The sequence below is a fragment of the Physella acuta genome, unplaced genomic scaffold (assembly GCF_028476545.2).
Source record: "Physella acuta isolate Inbredline_101_S28 unplaced genomic scaffold, ASM2847654v3 ptg000014l, whole genome shotgun sequence".
In the NCBI taxonomy this organism is placed as follows: Eukaryota; Metazoa; Mollusca; class Gastropoda; family Physidae; genus Physella; species Physella acuta.
This window is the reverse complement of record NW_026731534.1, coordinates 13,330-40,744: the sequence shown is the minus strand read 5'-3', so window position 1 is coordinate 40,744 and position 27,415 is coordinate 13,330. Positions and strand designations below refer to the sequence as shown.

Below are 27,415 nucleotides of genomic sequence, written 5' to 3'. Positions count from 1 at the left end.
GTGCAAATCGAAAGTTTGAGGCGGGGGTGCAAATCGAAAATTGAAAGTTTGTCCCCGGGAAGGGTCGCTACGCCTCTGGGGGGTGACACCATTAAGTGTTGCACCGGATGACACCCGACCTCGCTACGCCACTGAAATACATATACCTTAATTAGCAACACCACAACGTGAAGAACATATCACTTTGCTCTGGTCGCCTGGCCCGCCCAATCCTAACCGACACCTCCCTTTTCATCACACCCTCCCCGCCCCCGCAACCCAGGAACCCCATATCATATTGCCCCCATATCTGCATCTCCTTCGTCCGCATGACCCCACCCCTTGTGTTGAAATACTATACTATATACTGATGATGATGATGTATTACCAAAATAAATAAAGATGAATGTTACTTATGCGATTGAAATATGTACTACAAACACCCCTCATTAACCAGTTATTCTTAAATTCCTTTCTAAACCCAGACAATAACACGCACTCTCATTCTATACAACTAAACCAGCTCATACAAAACGATGATGGAAGACTTGCCTACGTAACAGCATATTTCCCCCCTCCCCCCACACCCCCTTCATCACATGCCCCTTTTTACTTGGTGGGCAATTCTTTTTTCTACGAGATTCTATTCTATTTTGAAAAGTCTAAGTAATTAAAAATTGATTAAAATCATGTCTATATCACGAGTTGCCTTACTCCGTAGTGTTATATACAAATATTCGAGAAAGTTTAGGGGAGATCACTCCTGGTTTTTTTTAAATTTTATATATAATCAAACCAAGTATTATTTTCTTTTCTCGAAATTCTTCAACTAATGACGTCATTGACTGCGGCGTGAAAAAAACTCCGAAACAATACATTAAAGACTTGGTGCGCAAAAGCTAACAGAAAAAACAGAAACTCACTAGGCGCTGGTTTACACGAGCTTTGAACAGACCCACCCTGCTTGGATACTGATATCCATGTGCAACCTTCAGCACCTAAATATGTTGCCCATATGTTTCCTGAAGTTTTGTACCAGCGTGTGAAGGCTAATCATTTATTGTGTACATAGAGCATACAAGCAAGCATTTTTATGGCTCCTACACATTTTTCAAGGATGATCACCATTTTAGCTCTTGTGTGCTTGGGATTAATCTCGAAGGTTGAAGGTAAATCTGTCGGGACTCTAGACCCATAAATCTAAGTCTTTGTAGACATTAGAAATCGGCACATCCGGTTTGCAGTTAGCATCAACCTAGAATCCGTACTTTGGTAGATTCTATATGTAAAACTGACCTAATATCGTAACAAATAAGCACCATAACCCTTTCGCCATAACCTAAATGACTTAACAACTAAAGCACAGATGCACTTGAATATTGGTCAAACAAACATTAGTAGCCGTAAACAATGCAGACCTCAAGAGTTTACTTAACACGACCCAACTAATATTAATGGATTGGTCAAACAAACATTAGTGGCCGCAAACAATGCAGACCTCAAGAGTTTACTCAACACGGTCCAACTAATATTAATGGATTGGTCAAACAAACATTAGTGGCCGTAAACAATGCAGACCTCAAGAGTTTGCTAAACACGGCCCAACTAATATTAATGGAAAGGTCAAACAAACATTAGTGGCCGCAAACAATGCAGACCTCAAGAGTTTGCTAAACACGGCCCAACTAATATTAATGGATTGGTCAAACAAACATTAGTGGCCGTAAACAATGCAGACCTCAAGAGTTTACTCAACACGGTCCAACTAATATTAATGGATTGGTCAAACAAACATTAGTGGCCGTAAACAATGCAGACCTCAAGAGTTTACTCAACACGGTCCAACTAATATTAATGGATTGGTCAAACAAACATTAGTGGCCGTAAACAATGCAGACCTCAAGAGTTCACTCAAAACGGTCCAACTAATATTAATGGATTGGTCAAACAAACATTAGTGGCCGTAAACAATGCAGACCTCAAGAGTTCACTCAACACGGTCCAACTAATATTAATGGATTGGTCAAACAAACATTAGTGGCCGTAAACAATGCAGACCTCAAGAGTTTGCTAAACACGGTCCAACTAATATTAATGGATTGGTCAAACAAACATTAGTGGCCGTAAACAATGCAGACCTCAAGAGTTTGCTAAACACGGTCCAACTAATATTAATGGATTGGTCAAACAAACATTAGTGGCCGTAAACAATGCAGACCTCAAGAGTTTGCTAAACACGGCCCAACTAATATTAATGGATTGGTCAAACAAACATTAGTGGCCGTAAACAATGCAGACCTCAAGAGTTTACTAAACACGGTCCAACTAATATTAATGGATTGGTCAAACAAACATTAGTAGCCGTAAATACCGCAGACCTCAATAGTTTACTTAACACGGTCCAACTAATATTAATGGATTGGTCAAACAAACATTAGTGGCCGTAAACAATGCAGACCTCAAGAGTTTACTTAACACGGCCCAACTAATATTAATGGATTGGTCAAACAAACATTAGTGGCCGTAAACAATGCAGACCTCAAGAGTTAACTCAACACGGTCCAACGAATATTAATGGATTGGTCAAACAAACATTAGTGGCCGTAAACAATGCAGACCTCAAGAGCTTACTTAACACGGTCCAACGAATATTAATAATGGCAAATGAGAGCGTATTGTTCTGTCGCATCGGTCTGCCTGATTGCGTGTGTATAATGTGCATTTGTATTGATATATATATATATATATATATATATATATATATATATATATATATATATGTGTGTGTGCGTGTGTGTGTGTGTGGTTTGTGTGTTTATGTATGTGTGTGTGTGTTTGTATGTCTGTCGTTACTCGCTGAATTTCCACAGTAGATTCCATCCTATATTCTCTAATGTTCGCTAGTTTTGAGTTTCTAACAGATCAAGGAATTATAGATCTCAGCTGCAGCGTTGGCCAATGATAGTGAATAAACTATAACTAAAAATAGTTCAAATATGATACGTTCACAAGCTCCACATTTTCCCCCACTACAGGGCAAGCTTCACAGATGGGAGTAGAATTTCAGGTACAGTTCCCATACATGCCTGAAGGCCAACCCATTCTTATGATGAACTCACCCATGCTCGACACGTTTGATGTTTATGTCACCGCTCCACTATCGGACCACCCCGTTTCTGAGAGGATATCAAGAAGTGACACCACCACGTCTATTGTCGCCAAAGGAAAGTTCCAGTTTGGGATGACGGTGTTTATGCCGGTGTCGTTCCACTCGGCTGCTAGTTTCCAGGCCATACCAACTTCCGGTTTCGGCGCGGAGTACTATGTTCTGGCACCAAAGTAAGTCTTGTTTTGTTTCGTCACACAATAATTTGTTCTGGCACCAAAGTAAGTCTTGTTTTGTTTCGTCACACAATAATTTGTTCTGGTACCAAAGTAAGTCTTATTTTGTTTCGTCACACAATAATTTGTTCTGGTACCAAAGTAAGTCTTGTTTTGTTTCGTCACACAATAATTTGTTCTGGCACCAAAGTAAGTCTTGTTTTGTTTCGTCACACAATAATTTGTTCTGGTACCAAAGTAAGTCTTGCTTTGTTTCGTCACACTAAAGTAATCAATTTCATTAATTTGTTACCTTAAATAATAATTCTAAAAAAGAAAAGTCAGCACCTTCTTGTGTTCGGTTATCGTAGGGAATAATTCTTAAATACAATTAATACTTTTCTTAACGTTTCTTAACGTTTATTAACGATAAAAAACCTTGCGAACAATATAACCAGTGATGACTTGAATCTATGCGTGATGAATAATCAAAGTTCCAATGATCAAAGCCACTATGGTCAAGGCACTAATGATCAAAGCCACTATGGTCAAGGCACTAATGATCAAAGCCACTATGGTCAAGGCACTAATGATCAAAGCCACTATGGTCAAGGCACTAATGATCAAAACCACTATGGTCAGAGAAAATATGTGTAAAGCCACTATGGTCAGAGAACATATGTGTAAAGCCACTATGGTCAGAGAACATATGTGTAAAGGTTCTCGTACCAATAAAATGTTTCTCACTATTCTTAAAACAATTCTGTAGTATAATATTGTTTTAAAAAATTAAACTTTATATCAATAAAAAAAATCAGACCGAAGTTTAAAGTTGTCTGAATAAACCCAGATAAAAAAATTCGTCTGTTACATTGATACATGGCCAATTCATACCGTGATATGGTCGCCTCTACTCTACAGACCTTAAAATCCCTACCTCCTCATGTTTTATACCCTGACATCCCCACCCCTACGTTTCACACCCTACCATCCCCATTCTGTATCGCAAACTCAAATGATTTACGACAACGTTAACTGGTGTTCATTTCTAACAGGACGGGGCCCTCGATTGTACTCATTTCTTTAGTTGAGGAAAATGAAATCAGCGTACGATTTACTGAACCCATGGAGCAGCTAGAAAGCAAATTCACTGATGCATTACTCTCCACTATCACACTCAATAGGTGGGTAGCTAACTTTGTTTCCTACCCAATAATTGGGTAGCTAACTTTGGTGTCTACCCAATAGGTGGGTAGCTAACTTTCGTGTCTACTGCTACATTCTTGATCTCAAAGTTAAAAGTTGTCCAAGTCAGCAGAATATACTTGAGTGACGCGATTTATTTTCTCGGCCATTTGTAGAGCTCTAGATCAGATCGCTTGGATTAGTTAGATTCTATAGTTTAATCTAATCACGAGTCATTTTCTCGGCCATTTGTAGAGCTCTAGATCAGATCGCTTGGATTAGTTAGATTCTATAGTTTAATCTAATCACGAGTCATTTTCTCGGCCATTTGTAGAGCTCTAGATCAGATCGCTTGGATTAGTTAGATTCTATAGTTTAATCTAATCACGAGTCATTTTCTCGGCCATTTGTAGAGCTCTAGATCAGATCGCTTGGATTAGTTAGATTCTATATTTTAATCTAATCACGATTTGAAAAAAAAATATTGGTGTTTTAATTTAAAACTTTTAAACTTAATTCAAATCTGTATTAAAACCAGACGATTTGATTAAATGTATTACAACTAGTCCGCTCAACCTTTCTTTCTTTAAATGTTTTGACAAATGTTGACCCATTTAAGATTGTGTAGTCAGTTGTTATTGATTAAGTAGTTATCAATCTGAAATTATTTGTGTCGTTTTTTAAAACTCGGGATAAAAGATTGAAATTTGAATTTCCCAACCAGGAAGGAGGCGTACATCATGCAGAACTGTACTAGAAGAACAGTCGGAGAGAAGCATCTCGGAGGTGAGTACTTCACGGGAACTTTAATTCTTTGATGGTAGTGTGAGTACAATGTGTAAAATGTAGGTGTAATGCAGGCAAATGACTTATTTACTTATTTTTGTGTGCAAGATTGTGATTTGATTTAGCTTACTTTTAATTGTTCCTGTTACGGACATTTTTGTTCGCGAATGAGATTAGCGTACGTCGCTGTAATATTTCATTACGTGACATTGATAAACACGACTACAGCAGCAGATTGTTCTTGTTGTGCATCTATGTGTAGTAATCTTACTAGATCTATGATGAGATGTGCATTTTTTTTTACCTCGTGGACAGTCATACCCCAGACAACTAACAAAGTTGACCTACTTTCTTCTTAGCAATCACACCAGCTAAAATAACAGCGTTGTATTCGTTTGGCGTTATTGTTGGCACTTGCGAAGAATACGAATTTGAATCAGAATGTCAGAGAAAGAATGTCAAGACCGCTGGCGGCGTAACGGCAGGTAACATACACAAATATACACACACATACACACACATTTATTTATATATATATATATATATATATATATATATATATATATATATATATATATATATATATAAAATTAAAATTACTTATTTAACTGATGTTTCAGAAATGCTTATCCCCTCAAGAACTGGGGAAAAACAGTTTGTTATACCTGTTACTATTAACGAAGAAACACAGGTGATAAACGTTGCTGTTGGACGTGTTTTGGAGGTGAGTTGTTGAGCTTCCTTACACTCGTCAGGTGGGTTGTTGAGCGTCACTAAATTAACTAGGTATGTTGTTCAGCTTCACTACATTCAATAGGTGAGTTGTTGAGCTTGAGTATCTGGCATGTCTATAAGACACGCTGAGCCAACCCAGCTCTAATGAGTAGCTGGCATGTCTATGAGACGATCTGAGCTGAGCCAATCCAGTATCTGGAATGTCTATAAGATGCTCTGAGCCAACCCAGCTCTAAAGAGTATCAGGTATGTCTATAATCGCGCTGAGCTAACCCAGCACCTAAGAGTATCTGGCATGTCTGTAAGACGCTCTGATCTGAGTTAATCCAGCACTAATTGGTATCTGGCTTGTCTACAAGACACGCTGAGCCAACCCAGCACTGGTGAGTATCCGCAGGCTTTTGTATTACTGACTTCACTGGGGTAAAAGTATTCCTGCATCACTTACTTCATTGGACTCCTACCGGTTACCATCGATTATCAATGCGAAAAACAATTATATTCCGCAGGCTTCATTAAATCATCAACGTGCTTTGTCGGCTTTCTAAAGATGTATTGATTTTATATTGTCGCCTTTGTTATATAAACAAATTTGTCAAAATATTTATATCAGTCCGTTTTCTTTGTCATTTACGTCATCTGGTCGTTTTTTGTCAAAACACTAAAAAGATTTGGTTGTATTTATACCTTTTCAGTTCTCTTGGTTTCCTTAAACTTTCTTCTACTAATTCTCTCTAGACCCCCCCCCCCAGGAACAAAGGGCTGCAGTAGTAGCGTAGCCAGGATTGTCTCATGGGGGGGGGTTCAAATTTTTACGATTTGCACCCCCCTCAAACTTTCGATTTGCACCCTCCCCCCTCAAACTTTCGATTTGCACCCCCCTCATGCTTTATATATATACCAAGGGGTCTATGTGGGGGCTATGACCCCCCTGCTTACGCCACTGGGCTGCAGACAACTTCCCCACATGACTTGGTTTTGGGCAGCTCTCAATATTTGCTCCCATGTTCGCCCTGTAGCGCTCGCCTTTATTTCTATTGTTCTTCTTTAGTATATTATCTATTTTGTCCTCTCGCTCATAGAAGCCTATTTGCTTTTGTTATCTTATAAGCCTTTTTGCTGTCGTTATCTTATAAGCCTATATGCTGTTGTTATCTTATAAGACTATTTGCTGTCGTTATCTTATAAATCTATTTGCTGTCGTTATCTTATAAGCCTATTTGCTTTCTTTATATTATAAGCTATTAGCAGTCTTTATCTTCAAAGTGTATTTACTGTCTTTATCTTATAAGCCTATTTTCTGTCTTTATCATATAAGCCTGTTTGCTGTCTTCATCTTATGTCGATTTAATCTTTAATATATGCATTAACTTGTCGTCTTTGTAACTATCATGTATTTTGTCGTTTTTGTAAATGTCATGCTTTTTGTCGTTTTTGTAAATATGTATTTTGTCGATTTTGTAAATATCATGTATTTTGTCGTCTTTATAAATATGTATTTTGTCTTTGTAGTCATTATACATTTTGTCTTTTTTATAAATATCAGTCACCTCGACGTGTTTGTAGTAGTGACCACCCTAAGCCAGAGAGAGAAAACAAGAATAGAGCTACGTTTAGGGTGGGTGGATGGGAGCTAAATTTAGCGGGATGAAGAAAGATGTTGTATTCATTATCCTGTTGTTGTCCTCGTGATTTAAATACAGGTTTAAACAGAATCTGCTTGTGTGTAAGATAGAAAGCTCTGATTGTATGTAAGATAGAAAGCTCTGATTGCATGTAAGATAAGAAAGCTATGGTTGTATGTAAGATAGAAAGCTCTGATTACATGTAAGATAAAAAGCTCTGCTTGTATGTAAGATAGAAAGCTATGGTTGTATGTAAGATAGAAAGCTCTGCTTGTATGTAAGATAGAAAGCTCTGATTACATGTAAGATAAAAAGCTCTGCTTGTATGTAAGATAGAAAGCTATGGTTGTATGTAAGATAGAAAGCTCTGCTTGTATGTAAGATAGAAAGCTCTGCTTGCATGTAAGATAGAAAGCTCTGATTGCATGTAAGATAAAAAGCTCTGCTTGTATGTAATATAGAAAGCTATTGTTGTATGTAAGATAGAAAGCTCTGTTTGTATGTAAGATAGAACGCTCTGATTACATGTAAGATAGAAAGCTCTGCTTGCATGTAAGACAGAAAGCTCTGCTTGCATGTAAGATAGAAAGCTCTGCTTGCATGTAAGATAGAAAGCTCTGTTTGTATGTAAGATTGAAAGCTCTGCTTGCATGTAAGATAGAAAGCTCTGTTTGTATGTAAGATAGAACGCTCTGATTACATGTAAGAGAGAAAGCTCTGCTTATATGTAACATAGAAAGCTCAATTTGCATGTAAGAGTGAAAAAAAAAGAAAATAAATAAACAATAGCAGACTTTAATGACGCGAGCTAGGCATTACTCAAAATAATCCAAGACAGAAGAGAGGTATAATATTATAGGTCAGTTAGGCATTGGTCAAGCAGTACCAATCAAATTGCCCGACAAATTAGAAAGGTCACATGTGATGGTCAGCTGATCAACACTAGTGTTAGTGGGGGGGGGTGTGGTCGGTCAAGCGTGTGAACATACATCAGGTATGTAAGCAGTTAGGCATAAATATCGTGACTAGATAGCTGAAGTAGACTAGCATAGACTAGCTAGGATGTAAGTGTCATAGTAGAAGTAGAGTGATTATAAGTATCTAGAGTTGTGTATTTAATTAATACAATTAGAATATCTTTTAATTGGATGTGTGTCAGTTATTAGCTCCCACTGTAGAGATTCTGGCACAAACACTTGACCGTATGTAGATTGAGCCGTTACCGACAGAATATTCGATACACGGTTACAGATCAATTTACATTTTTTTACAGAACTCTGAGGGATCAATTACTCGCATCAACGATGGGTTAGATAACGACTGCGATGGTTTTGTTGATGAAGAAAGAGAGATTATAAAAGGTACTATAAATATACACTGTCTGTTTATTCATAGCACTATATAAACATCAGTTAAATATAATAAATCAATATATATATATATATATATATATATATATATATATATATATATATATATATATATATATAGGGACAAGTAAACGTACAATATACATTGACATTTATATATACAATAACATATACATATTTATGGTTGTGCTTTACTTGCTTGCCATTTACATTTGACCTGTAATGTCTCATAGCATGGCCCTTGGGCATTTTGTTTCTTCCATGGAGCCAAAACAAAGTTTTGAAGGTATGCATGCAATTCATAGATGGTTGGTTGAACGAATGGATGGACGGACGGATGGATTGATGGACGGACGAATGGACGGATGGACGGACGGACTGATGGACGAATGGACGGATGGACAGACTGACGGACGGACTGATGGACGAATGGACGGACGGATGGACGGATGGACGGACGGACTGATGGACGGACGGACGGACGAATGGACGGATGGACGGACGAATGGACGGATGGACAGACTGACGGACGGACTGATGGACGAATGGACGGACGGATGGACGGATGGACGGACGGACTGATGGACGGACGGTCGGACGAATGGACGGACGGACTGATGGACGGACGGACGGACGAATGGACGGATGGACGGGCGAATGGACGGACTGATGGACGGACGGTCGGACGAATGGACGAACGGACTGATGGACGGACGGTCGGACGAATGGACGGATGGACGGACGAATGGACGGACGGATGGATGGACGGACGGACGGACGAATGGACGGGTGGACCGACGAATGGACGGATGGACGGACGTACGGACGAACGGACGGACGGACGAATGGACGGATGGACGGATGGACGGACTGATGGACGGACGGACGGACGGACTGATGGGCGGACGGACGGACGAATGGACGGATGGACGAATTGACGGACGGGTGGACGGTGGACGGATAGACGGATGGACGGACGAATGGACGGATGGACGAATGGACGGGTGGACGAATAGACGGACGGATGGACGGACAAATGGATGAACGGATGAATGGATGAACGGACGGATGGGCGGATAGAATGAATGGGGTGAATGGGTGGTGGGTGGAAAGTTAGGTGGGTGGGTGACTGGGAGGTAATGTAGGAGGTTGGGTGTGTAGATGGCGTGGACGTTGGGTGGCTGGCTGGCTGGCTAACGTTTAATATTTATATTCCAGATTTTTTTAGTCCTAGTTTTATTTTCTTCAACTTCAACAACAACCGCCGCAGAAGTTCCACCAACGGACGATCAGTGTGAAAGATATAAAGCAGAGTACCCAGAGTTGTTTGAACAATACACACGTCCGTTAAGGGAGGAAATAGAAAAACGTCAGCAGGAAAATAACTGCCAACAAACCTGTGGCCCCTCCGAGATTTGCCTCTCAAGAACCACTGTTGTAATTGGCCTAAGCGTCTACTTCACTTTCATTTTCTGTGGTAAGTCATATTTCACTTGTATAATTAAAATATTAGTTTACATAATCCAAGACTATATTATACATTATTTTTTGTTGTCTTAATTGTTTTTTACAGCAGGAATCTACGTGGCAATCTTATTAAGCCGAAGAAATTCGTTGCTTGCTGAGCTGATGTCCATCGAAGCCGAAGGTGATAAACACACGCCTCAACCTGAACATATGTCCGAGGACCAAGCTAAGTAGTGTATGCTCCTTGGTTAGCATAATATACCTAGATAATTCACATCAACTCTTTTGGAAAATTACATCATAGAACAAAAATATTTACATGAACATCAAACATTTTTATTTAAAAAACGCCACAATTATTTTATCAACTTTACACTTCTCTTTTGATATAAATAAAAATGAATGATTGCAATTTTATACAGTTGTCCTTCTGTTTTTTTTTTCATTATTTTTCTGTTTGTAAATACTATGACAGGCTTACAGTCGTGTTGAGTACATGACGCGCGAGTACATTATTTGATATTTTACATGTGTCTAACAACATCCATATCACAAATAATTGATTAGAGTTCACACGCACACATACACACGCCCACATACACACACCCACACACACTAGCACACACATCCATCACAGATATTAAAGTAATATTATCCACATTCTAGGGCGAAACTTTGGGTATCGGAACTATTTTAACGCAATTACTACTAAGCGATGTTATTAAAATATATAGAAAAAGACAAAAAAGTAAAACTGCCCTTTATACACAATGTACTGTCACTCATCGATTACAATGTTCCTAGATTTCCGACTCTACCCACATACTTGTTCTGTGCCATTGGAGAAGGGGGGGGGGGGGGGGGGGTAACACCACAGCCAACATTTCAAAACTTAGGGCAATAGGATTCGTCAGTAAATGTGGAGAGCTTATACACGTGTGGGTAGCATATGAAATGTATTAAGTGAGGACAGCATAATATAAGTCTGCATGTTTTGTTAGGGGTCGGCGTGGTCGAGTCGGTAAAGCTCATGGTTGCTAAACCGAAAAGTATCGAGTTCGAACCATCGGGCAGATGAGGCTCGTTAGCTGAGGACAGCCCCTCATCTAGGAGGGACAACTCCAAAATCAAACAACTGCTGCCTTGTAGTTTGTTCTTGGTTGGACAAGGGCTATGGAAGCAGGCTGAAGCGGATTTTCAATGGCGCATAACTAATTGACACGTATCATTAATTGTGATGGAGGCGTGGTCGAGTCGGCAAAGCTCATGGTTGTTAAATTCGAAAAAGTCTCGAGTTCAAACCCTCTGGCAGATAAAGGCTCGATCCCTTCCAACACTTAAAATAAAGAACGAAGAAGAAGAAGAGTTAGCATACAAAAGTGTGCAAGTGTGGATGGCGACATTTTTAACTGTGCATCACAGATTAGTAAATATGGGGCCTGGCAATAAAAGAAATAATTTCTAAAAGCCCCCTCCAGAAATTTAAAGCGCTCCTCCAAACTTACACCACATTTAGGTCTAGCTTAACTAGTTGTATCTCCACACTACACCACATTTAGGTCTAGCTTAACTAGTTGTATCTCCACACTACACCACATTTAAGTCTAGCTTAACTAGTTTTATCTCCACACTACACCACATTTAAGTCTAGCTTAACTAGTTGTATCTCCACACTACACCACATTTAGGTCTAGCTTAACTAGTTGTATCTCCACACTACACCACATTTAGGTCTAGCTTAACTAGTTGTATCTCCACACTACACCACATTTAAGTCTAGCTTAACTAGTTGTATCTCCACACTACACCACATTTAAGTCTAGCTTAACTAGTTTTATCTCCACACTACACCACATTTAAGTCTAGCTTAACTAGTTTTATCTCCACACTACACCACATTTAGGTCTAGCTTAACTAGTTTTATCTCCTTCTAACCACATTCAGGTCTAGCTTAACTAGTTTTATCTCCACACTACAACACATTTAGGTCTAGCTTAACTAGTTGTATCTCCACACTACACCACATTTAAGTCTAGCTTAACTAGTTGTATCTCCACACTACACCACATTCAGGTCTAGCTTAACTAGTTGTATCTCCACACTACACCACATTTAAGTCTAGCTTAACTAGTTTTATCTCCACACTACACCACATTTAGGTCTAGCTTAACTAGTTGTATCTCCACACTACACCACATTTAGGTCTAGCTTAACTAGTTTTATCTACACACTACACCACATTTAGGTCTAGCTTAACTAGTTGTATCTCCACACTACACCACATTCAGGTCTAGCTTAACTAGTTGTATCTCCACACTACACCACATTTAAGTCTAGCTTAACTAGTTGTATCTCCACACTACACCACATTTAGGTCTAGCTTAACTAGTTTTATCTACACACTACACCACATTTAGGTCTAGCTTAACTAGTTTTATCTCCACACTACACCACATTTAGGTCTAGCTTAACTAGTTGTATCTCGGCATTCAAGTAGTGAAAAAATGTGTCATTTGCAATAACGTTTTGCTAACTGAATCATATTATGTTACCCTTAGAGTGTAAAGTAATAATAAAACATGCAATAATAAGGTAGTACAAAATGACATAGATGGACAATAATAAGGTAGTACAAGATGACATAGATGGTCAATAATAAGGTAGTACAAGATGACATAGATGGACAATAATAAGGTAGTACAAGATGACATAGATGGACAATAATAAGGTAGTACAAGATGACATAGATGGACAATAATAAGGTAGTACAAGATGACATAGATGGACAATAATAAGGTAGTACAAGATGACATAGATGGACAATAATAAGGTAGTACAAGATGACATAGATGGACAATAATAAGGTAGTACAAGATGACATAGATGGACAATAATAGGGTAGTACAAGATGACATAGATGGACAATAATAAGGTAGTACAAGATGACATAGATGGACAATAATAAGGTAGTACAAGATGACATAGATGGACAATAATAAGATAGTACAAGATGACATAGATGGACAATAATAAGGTAGTACAAGATGACATAGATGGACAATAATAAGGTAGTACAAGATGACATAGATGGACAATAATAAGGTAGTACAAGATGACATAGATGGACAATAATAAGGTAGTACAAGATGACATAGAGATGGACAATAATAAGGTAGTACAAGATGACATAGATGGACAATAATAAGGTAGTACAAGATGACATAGATGGACAATAATAAGGTAGTACAAGATGACATAGATGGACAATAATAAGGTAGTACAAGATGACATAGATGGACAATAATAAGGTAGTACAAGATGACATAGATGGACAATAATAAGGTAGTACAAGATGACATAGATGGACAATAATAGGGTAGTACAAGATGACATAGATGGACAATAATAAGGTAGTACAAGATGACATAGATGGACAATAATAAGGTAGTACAAGATGACATAGATGGACAATAATAAGGTAGTACAAGATGACATAGATGGACAATAATAAGGTAGTACAAGATGACATAGATGGACAATAATAAGGTAGTACAAGATGACATAGATGGACAATAATAAGGTAGTACAAGATGACATAGAGATGGACAATAATAAGGTAGTACAAGATGACATAGATGGACAATAATAAGGTAGTACAAGATGACATAGATGGACAATAATAGGGTAGTACAAGATGACATAGATGGACAATAATAAGGTAGTACAAGATGACATAGATGGACAATAATAAGGTAGTACAAGATGACATAGATGGACAATAATAAGGTAGTACAAGATGACATAGAGATGGATGTTAACAGTCCAACTGAGACAGGTGCTTGCAGATACCAGACAGTCAACATTTATTGTAACATGCAGGTACAGTTAAGATACAGATGCTTGCAGATACTAGACAGCCAACATTTCTTGTAACATGCAGGTACAGTTAAGATACAGGGCGTCCTGTTAACATGGCTCTCAAAGATGATTTAGTCTCTTACAAGAAAACTACACAAATCTATGTCACACAGTCCACCACTCATCAAAGTTCCAGACAAGGACCTAATTTCGATCATGGGGTAATCTTAATTCATTTTCAGATTGTTCTAAATAAATTTGATGAAACTGCATTTGATTCAATACTAAAAAATATTTTATTTAATTTAGTGCAAAGGAAAATGTAATGCATAACGTAATGAGAATTACCCCAGTTGATAATGAACTAATGAAAAACAGCGTTGTAAATAGGTCTACATATTAAACTATTATTGTAAACACAGACATGCCTTTCGAGTGATCCGTTGCGTAGCGCAACATAGATCTATAAAACATCAACAAACGAGTTACAAAATAAGACTGAATGAAACAAAGGCTCGTTGAGACTAAAAAAAAAATAATATTAGCTACACTATCTACACAAAACACAGTCTATTCTAAACACAAATCACACAAGCTAGTAAAACTATGATACAGCGGCTAAAAACTAGTATAGATAGACCTAACCTATACTAACCTTGGAGATCTGGACGAAACTGAGGTAATCACACACGTTTTCATACACCTTATATACCCTTTCATAAACTGGTACAAACCGGACTATTACAACTCACGGCACGAGAACTGAACAAGGACGAACGGAGTAGGGTACCATGTAACAACAACATTCACCCCCCATTCATCACCCTTCACTCGTTCACTACAACCATAGTCTGAAGAAGTTAGCTTTAATGCACATGTTGTAACATAATTGTTTGGTGTTCGTTAACATTTTGGACTGAGTTCGTTGTCTGTGATTATCAAAGGTTTTAACTAACACCACAGTAAGCAATTTTCGTGGACTGTGTCCGTAGTCTAGGATTATCAGAGTTTCTTCCAGACATCTCTTCGAGGGGGGGGGGAGGGGGACGTATTTAAAGAACTCTGAGTTGGTTCCCCTCCCCCCACCTCACCACCTAAAACAGGACAGGCCTTGTGAGTGGAGCGAGATTAAAATCACACCTAGGTATTGGTAGGATAATTGACCTAGAGTGTCCGGACAGTAGTGAATGAAGTTGATCCCCCTAAAGAGGTGTGGGATCAATACAGTGATCTAACCCATACATTATCATAATGTTAAAAATTATCTTTAAAGAACGCAAAAAAAACCAGTAGCTAATTAAAAAATGAATTATCTGAATTGCAAGACCGATATTTTAGTTATATGTATTCTATTATTTAGAATGTTCCATCTAAGTTTGCAAAGCGTAAGTGTAATAACTTTATACCAACTCTGATTTAAAAAACTGTCATTATGCTGTAAAATGTTAGCATTTATAGAGACAACATATATATGTATAATTCTGATTTTAGACAACATATTTTTGTAAATACAAATAGTGTTTAGCTACTTTATTACATACTAAAGTAATTATTGGTCTGTTGTGACATTTACAATTAAATTTGTAGAATTATAGATATTTATATTAAGAGAATGATTTCCCCCATGTTTGTCTGTCTTAATTATTATTCTAGGAATCATTATGTAACATTGGTTATTTTTAACAAGGATGACAAAACAGATTATGTTGCGTTCATTGTTTTTGGTCGTATTGTGTGTATATTTTTTTGTTTAGAGTGATACATCACCTTTTTTTTTTGTTTAGAGTGACACATCATTTTGTTTAGTCGGCCTGCATTGTGGGATTTTTCTTATTTCTTCAGAGTGCTACTTTTAATTTATTTTACATCATAGCGAGCAATGACGTAAAGCTAGCATATATATATATATATATATATATATATATATATATATATATATATATATATATATATATATATATATATATATATATATATATATATCAGGGGCGTAGCGGGGGTGCGGACCGCACCGGGTGACACCATTTAGGGGGGTGACACCATTAAGTACCGCACCGGGTGACACCCGACCTCGCTACGCCACTGATATATATATATATATATATATATATATATATATATATATATATATATATATATATATATATATATATATATATATATATATATATATATAAAAATAAATATAAATATATATATATATATATATATATATATATATATATATATATATATATATATATATATATAATGATGGAACAAATTTGAACCCCCTCAGCCCATAAGCAACTGCTCCAGTTTGTAAAAACAAATTGCTGCTGTCTTCTTATTCACCCGTTGAGCTAGTGTTTTTTGACACGAGAACTGTCGATTTAACTAATACATGTGATATGTAGTTTTTTTTATCTTTTATTTTATATATATATATATATATATATATATATATATATATATATATATATATATATATATATATATATATATATATATATTATTTAAAAAAAAGTTTGTTTGATGTAAGTATTTTGATGTTAAATTCAACATTCAGACGTCCACATGGACCCATGGATAACCTCTAAGACAATGAAATCTGCGACAGTTCTGTCCCTTTTGTTATTTAGGGTTGTAGCGGGATTTCCCGCTTATTTCCTTTCAGTTTCACAAGTAGCCTGGAAGTTCTGGAGCGATTGTCGATTTGAAAAACCAAAAACCAAAGAACACTTGAATCTAGATCTAGATCTAGATCTAGAATCTAATCTAGATCTTGTTAGAATCTATACAGATAGCAGTTTTTATTAAAGTAAGTTTAATTTTAAAATTTGCATAATTCAGAATCAAATTTATTAATTTAATGTGCTAACAAAATAAAAAAGAAACAAAATAAAATAAAATGATTGGTAAGTACTAAGTAATGGTAATCTATCTAATAATACTAATATTAATATCTATTAGATCGGTAATCTATCGCTTTGGGTACGTAAATCGCCCGCAGCTGTTAATGTACGAAAACGTTACCTCATTGTCAAGGCTGTAAAATAGAAGTATATTGTGATATGTTTGTGTCAAATATTATAGATAAATGTAAATGAATAATAAACATAAATCAATGGCTAAATATATTAATATAGGCCAGAAATTAACTTTAAACAGCAGAGTCTGCAAGCAAGATTTGCTATATAAACAGCAGCCATTTGTAAAATAGAGTGACTTCCGCCTGAATCTCGCTATAAGTCTATAAAAATAAAACTTTAACAAGATGGCTGCTATAGTAAATGAGCATGGTTGCATCTGTTGGAAACATCGCTGGTGTTCATTTATTACTGAAAAGTTTTAATTCAATTGTTTTAAAACAGGTACATAAATGAAACAAGGAAACATTTTTGTATTTTTCAAAACATAAATCCTCCTCAAAATGTGAAATAATTCTTAAAATGTAAGGAGTCACCTGTTTTTCACATTGCTAGTCGCGGGCGATTTTACGTACCCAAAACGATAGATTACCATTAGATCTAGTATTATCTATCGTTTTGGGTACCTAAAATTTTTATAGATCTAGATATCTAGATCTAGACGTCTAGTAAAAAATACTAAAATCGCCCGCGGCTAGATCTAGATCTAGTAATGTACGAAAAAGTTACGTCATTGTCAAGGCTTTATTAATAGAAGTATATTTTGATATATTTGAGTCAAATATTATAGATAAATGAATAATAAATCTAAATCAATAGCTAAATATATCATTCAATATAGGCAAGAAATTAACTTTAAACAGCAGTGTTTGCGAGCAGGAGTTCCTATATAAACAGCATCCATTTGTAAAATAGAGTTGCCTTCCCTGAATCTCCTGCTATAAGTTAACAAAGAAAGAACTTAAACAAGATGGCTGCTATTGTAAATGTCAAATGAGCATGGTTGCTATAATGGATTGACGACAGAAGCCTGTGGTTGTATATAACACGTTTATTGGGTCTAACTACATCACGATGGTAACACACAGAGAGGACGGAAGGAAGTACACAAGGGACATCACTCAAGATAACAATATTATAAATATAACTAATACAGAAGAGTGAGTTCCCTTGACCTCACAATTATTTCAATCTATTACATCCCTTTACCCTTAGAACACAATAACACATCTCTCAATAGAACAATTGATAGTATCCTAAAATCACCAATTATATTGTAACATGAACATTATGGTAGATTACATCCTTACAAACAATGCACAATATGCCACAACATAATCAAGATACAAAACAATGATGTCAAAGTCCTTTTGACCTTTAAAATCATAGGTCTAACTTATTTGGGGCTTTGATTGTCCTGCTTGACCTTCTCAGTGGCTTTTGATTTGGTGACTCAAGATTCTGACCATCTGGATTCTCTATCTCAGGAGGTCTAGGATTTAAATCATTAACTCCAGAATTTACATTTTCTGACTCCAGACAACTTGGTTCACTCATATCAACAGAACTTGGTTGTGGAACAAACTGAGTTGGTGTGAACTGATCAGACTTGGTGGGATTGACAGATTCACACTTATTATCTGCACAAGTTATTTTTAACTGGTCTGCATGTCTACGGACAATAAGTCCATCATTTGTTTTTACTTTATAAAACACAGGTCCTGTACATTGAACAATTTGACCTGGAATCCATTTTTCCTTTCTCCCATAATTTCTTAGATACACATTATCATTAACTGCAAATTCTCTTTCAATGGATGATTTGTCATGATTTACTTTTTGTGTATGTTGATGTTGGGAAACAGACCTTTGAACAGTTGGATGTAGTAGGTCAAGATGAGTTTTAATTTTCCTACCACATAGCAATTCACATGGTGCAACACCTGTTGTTATATGAGGAGTTGTGCGGTATTTGGTTAAGAACCTGTTTACTCTTTCTCTAAGAGAAAACTTGTTACCGGTATTCATTTTTACCATAGCGGTTTTGAATATGCCTACCGCTCTTTCAGCTAAACCATTCCCAGCAGGATGATAGGGGGATGTGGTTATATGCTCAATACCATTTGCCACACAAAACAGTTTAAACTCATGAGCTGTGAAACTAGGCCCATTATCTGAAACAATTTGATCTGGTAATCCATGAGTTGAAAATATTTCCTTAAGTTCTATAATGGTATCATTTGCAGTGATTGTGTTCATGATTTTAACTTCTAACCATTTAGAATGTGAATCAATAACAATTAAGAACATTTTGTTCATGAAAGGTCCTGCGAAATCTATATGTATACGTTTCCATGGTTCAATTGGCCAGTCCCAGTTTTGCAAAGGTGCTGTAGCTGGTTGATTTGAATGTTGTGCACAGCTTGAACAAAGTTTTACATATTTTTCAATATCAGCATCCATATGTGGCCACCAGAACCATGATCTTGCTAGACTCTTCATTTTGGAAGAACCAAGATGAGTATCATGTAAAGTTCTTAAAACTTCTTTTTGTAACATTTTGGGGATAATTACTCTTGACCCCCATAGTATACATCCATCTTCTAGACTTAACTCTGTTTTTCTTATTTTATATGGCTTTAAGTCCTCATTCACTGACTCTTCAGGCCAACCATTCTTACAGTACTCATATACTTTTATTAAGCACTCATCTTTTTGTGTTTCTCTTTTAATATCATTCACATTTATATTGGAGTTATCCATGATAGTGAAGAGAACAAATACATCTTCTGGTACATAGCTCAGGCTTTGGTTTTTTAAAGGTAATCTACTAAGACTATCTGCACTATTCTCAGATCCAGGTTTGTATCTCAATTCATAATTGTATGCAGTTAGTGTGATAGCCCATCTTTGAATTCTTGGTGAGGCATGCTCAGGTAGGGTTTTGTTTTCTCCAAATAAACCTAGCAATGGTTTATGATCTGTAAAGATGGTGAACTTCCTACCAAACAGAAACTTATGAAATTTCTTAACACCAAAAATGATGCCTAAGCCTTCCCTATCTAACTGAGAATAATTTTTCTCAGCCTGGTTCAAAGATCTACTGGCAAAAGCAATGGGTCTGTCACCCTTCTCATCCATGTGGGACAAGACTGCTCCTACACCATCTGGTGAAGCATCACATGTTAATATAAGTCTTTTCCCTGGGTCATAGTGAGTTAGTAAGGTGTCAGCAGACAAAGCCTCTTTTGCTGTATTAAAAGCAGCTTCTTGTTGTTTACCCCAGTGCCAAGTTGCATTTTTCTGTAGCAGCTTGTACAGTGGTGATAGTTTACCAGACAGATTTCCTATGAACTTTGCATAGTAATTTATCAAGCCCAAAAAAGCTCTTAGTTGTTGGGTATTTTCAGGTTTGGGTGCTTCTTTAATGGCTTTTGTTTTCTCAGGTTGAGGTCTGATGCCTTGTTTGCTCAATATATAACCAAGAAAACTAATTTCTGTCAGCATGAATTGACATTTATCTTTGTTTATCTTTAAACCTTTTTCACCAACAATTTTCAATACTTTATCAAGTGTTTTAAGATGTTCAGTGTCATTCTTACCAGTTATGTACACATTGTCAAAGTACACACAAACATTTGGAATATCCTTAAAAATACTGTCCATGACAGCTTGGAAAATTCCAGGGCTAGATGATATGCCAAAACATAGTCTTTCATATTGGTAGAGTCCTTTATGTGTGTTTATTGTCGTATAGACTTTTGAATCTGGATGCAGTTCTAGTTGAGTGTAAGCATGACTAAAGTCTAATTCAGTGAATTTGTCTCCTCCTGCCAAATTCAAAGAAATTTCCTCAATGTTAGGTATAGGGTACCTATTTAGCTCTATTTGCTTATTCAGTGTAGTTTTATAATCTCCACAAATTCTTATAGAACCATCCTTCTTTAACACTGGCACAATGGGTGTCGCCCAATCGGAATAGTCTACCTTCTTTATGATGCCATTAGATTCCAATCTACTTAGCTCATTTTCAATTTTATTCCTCATTGCATAAGGTGGAACTCTAGCTTTGCAGTATCTTGGATTTGTATCTTTAATGCTTAACTTCACTGTTCTATCATTTAGTAATCCAGAGTTACCAAAAACACATTTATTTTCAGATATTACTTTATCTAGTGAAGTAAGACTAGATTCTTTTACATTCCTCAATGAACAAATACTCTCCCAATTTAACTTAAGATCACTTAACCAGTTCCTACCTAGTAATGGCGGTCCATTTCCTTCAACCACAAGAAGAGGAAGTTTAACACTTTGACCATTATAACTTACATGAACCATACACTCTCCTATTACCGGAACATTGTCACCAGTGTATGTTGTTAGACACTTGTGACACGGCTGTAGAGGCACTGATCCTCCTGTGACAGCGTCAAACTCTTTCTTTGTTATGACTGTTAGAGATGCTCCAGTGTCAAGTTGGAAGCTGATGCTCTTACCGTTGATATTAACTTGTACATTGATGGGAGCATGACTTATTGATTTAACAGAGAACAGGTTGAAATCCGGCTGCAAATCAATTTGAGCATTTTCACAGGTAGAGTGGTTCATTGGTTGGGTTAGGTAGTCTTGGTGAGAGTTAACATAGTGCTGCTTTTGGTTGCGGTACTGTCTTGACTGGCTAGATTTAGCAACAGACGAAGACTTTGCAAAGCAGGCCTTGGCAATGTGACCTTGCTTACCGCACTTATAACAAGTTGCAGACTTGAACTTGCACCGATGAGATGCATGGGGACCTTTGCATCGATGACATTTTTGATAATTATTACTAGATTTAGATCTAGGATTTGAACGAGCAGGCTGTTTAGCATAAGTTGGAATGCTCTGATGGGGATGATGTTTATTGACTAACCTGCTGTTTACTGCATGGATCTCTGAAGGTGCTAAAGATCTCGCCGCATCTGATGACTGCTGGAATGACATTGCAAGTTGTATTGCTTTTTCCAATTTTAGATCTGACTCGAGCAGCAACTTTCTTTGAATATCAGGGCTGTTTACACCTGTCACAAACTTTTCACATAGTCTGTCAGCCAGCGTATCGCCGAATTCACAAAATCTACTTAAATGACGTAAAGCAGCAACATATTCTGTTATTGACTCGTTTGGTTGACGAGTCCTACTGTCAAATCTAGCTCTACATAGAAACTTTGATGGGGTAGGCGCATGGTGGTCTGTTAGCAATTTGCTCAGCTCGTTAAAGCTCTTGGTAGTTAGACTAGCTGGTGCGCATAAGTCTTTTAGTAGCCTAAATTGTTGAGGCCCTATGACTGTTAACAAAACAGCTCTCTTTTTGGCTTCTATCGTCACGTCGTTAGCTTCTAGGTAAAAGCTTAACCTCTCTAGGTAATCTTGAATGATTTCATCATTCGCATCAAATTCTTTTATTTGGCCATACAGCGCCATAATTCTAGAAATAATTAGCTAATAAGCTCTAGCAAACCTCTTTTTTGCGTAAGTAGGTGCTCTTTCTAGTAGATGTTTATCCTTCGTCGCCAGTTATAATGGATTGACGACAGAAGCCTGTGGTTGTATATAACACGTTTATTGGGTCTAACTACATCACGATGGTAACACACAGAGAGGACGGAAGGAAGTACACAAGGGACATCACTCAAGATAACAATATTATAAATATAACTAATACAGAAGAGTGAGTTCCCTTGACCTCACAATTATTTCAATCTATTACAGTTGCATCTGTTGGAAACATCGCTAGTCTTCATTTATTAATGAAAAGTTTTAATTCAATTGTTTGAATACAGGTACATAAATGAAACAAGGAAACATTTTTTATATATATAATATTTATGCACGTAAGCCAATTAGCTAACAAAATTAAATTGTTTAAATGTGATTATTTGCAAGTTAATGATGTGCATTTTACTAAAGGTTTTGACCACACAAGACAATGGTTCCAGCCTTTTAAAGGGAGCTCTTCCTAGTTGTAAGTTAAGTGATTGTTTTATATTCATATATAAATAAATTTAATAAAGATGTCACAGGGTGGGTGTGTGTTACACGTATACGTAATTTGCTTGTGTTTGAACCTCACCGGTTATTAGGCAGAATATGTAAAATGGTCAGCAACTGAGACTACTTAGGTTTCATCTATAATCTAGGATAATATGTAGCTTATATAAGCTTTGTGTCAACGGTTACGGGGTAATGTATACTGTATAATAAAGATGTAAAAGATTCCTCTTTAGACCTTATGATCCATTGCGCAGATGAAGTGGAGTTCATATGTTTCTTGACCTATAGAGGGACAATGTGATCAGCACTATGCCTCAGAGATAAGTTACTCTCACATCTCCACCCTGACCGGACAGTCTAATAGTCAGGTCAGAGATTGTTGCGCATGGGAGTATCCGCTCAGTCAGTGGGTGGTGGTTGCACTATTTGGTAGGAAATGGTTTGCTAATGGTTTTAGTATTGTATCGTTCATTCCCTGTATAGTTTGTTTGACAACATTATATTTACTAATTTTTGTGTGAAACACTGTATATTAGCTACTGAAAAATTAACATGGTAAGATAAGGTAAGAAAGAAGACAATGCACTTCATACGTTTTGTATTGCTCGTGTTTATTCAAATTAATCGTTTATATATACAATGGGTTAAAATGAATGAAGCATGCCCTCTTTGCATATAACTTGACTATCAGTTGCTTTTACTTTTGACAGTGAATCCACCAGCGACCAAATCTAAGGTGGGCTTCCAAGCTTCAGGTGGATACAGGTCACCATACAGCGGGGTGCTAGAATTTCGGGAAGTACAAGGTAACGAGGGAAACTATTTTAACCCCAGTACTGGCTTTTTTACGGCACCTGTAAAAGGCATGTACAGGGTCAGTATTGCCATAGCACCAATTGGTTTCAGTAGTAGCAAGCGTGTGGATGCAGATGTTTATCGGCTCTATAACCAATCACTTACGGTTTACTCCCTAGAAGATTTTCATGGTGGTTCCAAGACATTTGTAGTTTACATGGACGCCGGTGATCAAATATTTGCAATGTCTGAATATCTTGTTAATTGCGGGCATTTTTCTTGCTCACTTCTATAAAACATGAAGTTAGTTATTAGATGTTACAGTTTACTTTTAAACAAACAGCATTGTGGATACTACTTTCAATACTAGTATATCAATAATAACATGATATATGTATCATATTAAACATAACAGCTGTTATTACAAAAACAAATATTTAAAATTATTTCATTTTAAAAAGTTGCATAAATTAGACGGCTATAATATGGATTCGAGGTAAATACTACTTAATTCGGTTATTAGGATTTTAGGGCAAGCTGTCACATAATAATTGGGTAGTTGCTTATTGAAGACTACAGTAAAGTCAAATTGTCAAGCGTTTAATTCTTTGTATCCGTTTACAACGATGATTTTTAATTCATAATTTGATTTAAAGAAAATTTTATGATTTATTTAACATAATAGTTTGTTCTCCATTATTTTATGTTAATGTTATAACTTTAGGAAGTTACAATTTTAAGTGTTTTGTTTAAAAAATGTTAAATTTAAATGCACTATCAGTTGTATCTCTTAATTTGAATAAAATATGTATATTAAAAGCAATGTCTGTGTTATGTACGTTATTTATTTCATTCATTTATCCAAGAAATTGACAATATAGGACATGCTATTTCATAGTTGTCGATGGGTTTTAATGGTATCGCTAAAAAAATCAAATTAGAATGATATTACAGTAGTTAGTTAATTGGTCATTCTAATTTACTAGCCGTCGGTACCAGTTACACGTGAATTATCGGTCTTTATATTTTTAATGGCATACATTTTTTAGAATATTGTTTAATAAAATAGTTATTGGTCTAAGCGCAATGTGCTTTAATACATGTTTAACGATATTAGCGATAAAGCAAAGAAATAGCTAAAAGTCCGACACATTTAAAATAACATAGGCTAACAATTCATAATACTTTTAGAAAAACCAATATATTTACAATATTAGTCAACAGAAAACCATATTAAATGCACACACTGATTAAGAGACTTTAATGATTCCGTTAAAAATCCGGCTGTTCAATGGTGTTTATGTTGTTATTCAAATGAGTTCAGTAATTTAATACACACAGCCAATCAAAGGGAGTTAATCAAGACATTGACTATTGATTATGTTCCTTATTTATTTAATCTCATGCCCCTGATTAATCTGATAGAGGTAAAATAGTTATTTTTAAATTTTTCGAACTAAAATATATAACGCATTAAAAATTATTTTGAACACAAAAAATACTATATATATAACAGAATATAATACGCATAAAAAGGTAGTGGATACGGTGTTTTAAAAATTCAACATGCGCCAATTGTGTGTTGAATTTCTATAATCTAAATATAGCGCAGCTACTTTTGCTGGATAACTTTGCGTCTTTTGCTGCGCACACTACCATCAAGCGAAATTCTTCACCTTTCTTCATGTCAACAATCGTTGACCCTGAACTGCTTGAGTTCACACAGTCAACCTCGATAAACTTCTACCCCCCCCCCCCTCCTCCAGTCAACACACCAAATGTTATCCGTTTATCTTCACTTTAATATAGAGTCTCTCATCCCAGATATAAACCATCATGTGATGATAAAAATGTTCCTGCCATTTGATTGAAGTGCGGACCGTTATATTCATCACCAAATGTTAACATGGCAAATGGGCTGACTTGTGCGTTACTAAACTTTTTGTGACAAGCATATCTATTTCATACACGTTATTAAACTTTATGTGACAAGCATATCTGTTACATACACGCTACTAAACTTTATGTGACAAGCATATCTGTTACATACACGCTACTAAACTTTATGTGACAAGAATTAAATATGTGACCCTTAATTTTAACTAAACATCATTTCTTACAACGTCAACAATGTAGGCCCTACTGCTGTAAATGTAATTATTTTAAAATAAACTGTAAACATCTTTATTTTTTAAATTAAAAATACAGCAAACTAGTATTAAAATATTAGCTTAGTACAGTCCTCCGTTTTAGCAGTGTTGGTTTTATCGTTGCTTACGCTTAGCAGATACTTACCCCCCCCCCCCCCCACTACCACCGAGAAACCAGAATGATATCTAGGACGTAACATATAACGTCACTATACTGTGTCTAACCAGCTGTTGTCTGCAGCTGTTATGCCGACATTTTGATTTAATATTGCAAATTTTGAGTGATATTTGTTAAACTTAAAATTAATATTAAAATATTTACTTGAGATCAAATGTGCTTCAATAGTATCCTTTGTAAGATAGAAGTAGTGCTGGTAAGACTACAACATAAGACCAAAAAAATGTATTATATCAGAGCAATAACTAAAAAACAGATTGATGCAAACTTACATATATATATATATATATATATATATATACATATATATATATATATATATATATATATATATATATATATATATATATATATATATATATATATATATATATATATATATATATATATATATATATATATATATATATATATATAATGAGAGCGAGGCAGAGAGATTTATAAATATTTATTTCCTCATGAAGTGAACATGATTTGTCCTTTAGAGGATTTGAAATAGTTGCGCTTACCGGTCAGACCAAATCTCCTAGTTTACTCTGTACAAGGACCTACATTTTTTCTAGCTGCTCTAGCACATTTTTTCAGATGCTCGAGTTTTGATTTGTATTTAGACATCTCTAAAATACATTTGAGGTTAAAAATCGTTTATACTTGATGTTAACTTACACAGAATGAATTATTATGGTTTATTAAAATGTATTTAAGAAAGGTCAGTTATATTATTAAAGTACAGTTCGGACCTTCTTTTAAAATTAAATACCACATATTTTTCAGATACTTTTTTTAAAAAGTCAGCCAACAACATAAAACGATAGGCCTACATTTCAAACAGAATGAGTATTTTCTTGATACACATTTCGGTACAAATTGTATTAGATTTTTTTGCACTTAAACCAAATGTGTAGTTATTTTTATGTGAAATATATTTCGATGATGCATTGGTATGCATTTAATTTTTTTAAAATAAATATATTATTGCAAATAAAGAGCTGTAATGCTTCTATTATATAATCAAACGTGTATTTTG

General features: G+C 35.9%; 2 protein-coding genes across 2 annotated transcripts; both read left to right on the top strand.

Annotated features, from left to right (window-relative positions):
* The first annotated feature begins 935 nt into the window (after nt 1-935).
* LOC131936357 (uncharacterized) lies at nt 936-10,884 on the top strand. Its single transcript, XM_059293300.1, has 10 exons — nt 936-1,148; nt 3,015-3,318; nt 4,356-4,484; nt 5,210-5,271; nt 5,631-5,756; nt 5,892-5,995; nt 8,905-8,992; nt 9,235-9,287; nt 10,220-10,478; nt 10,575-10,884. Exons 1-10 carry the CDS (start codon nt 1,073-1,075, stop codon nt 10,700-10,702), a joined length of 1,329 nt encoding a protein of 442 aa, XP_059149283.1. The 5' UTR covers nt 936-1,072; the 3' UTR covers nt 10,703-10,884.
* Nucleotides 10,885-14,439: 3,555 nt separating this feature from the next.
* On the top strand, nt 14,440-24,776 carry LOC131936284 (uncharacterized). Its single transcript, XM_059293202.1, has 3 exons — nt 14,440-14,547; nt 23,182-23,236; nt 23,976-24,776. Exons 1-3 carry the CDS (start codon nt 14,440-14,442, stop codon nt 24,353-24,355), a joined length of 543 nt encoding a protein of 180 aa, XP_059149185.1. The 3' UTR covers nt 24,356-24,776.
* Nucleotides 24,777-27,415: the final 2,639 nt, after the last annotated feature.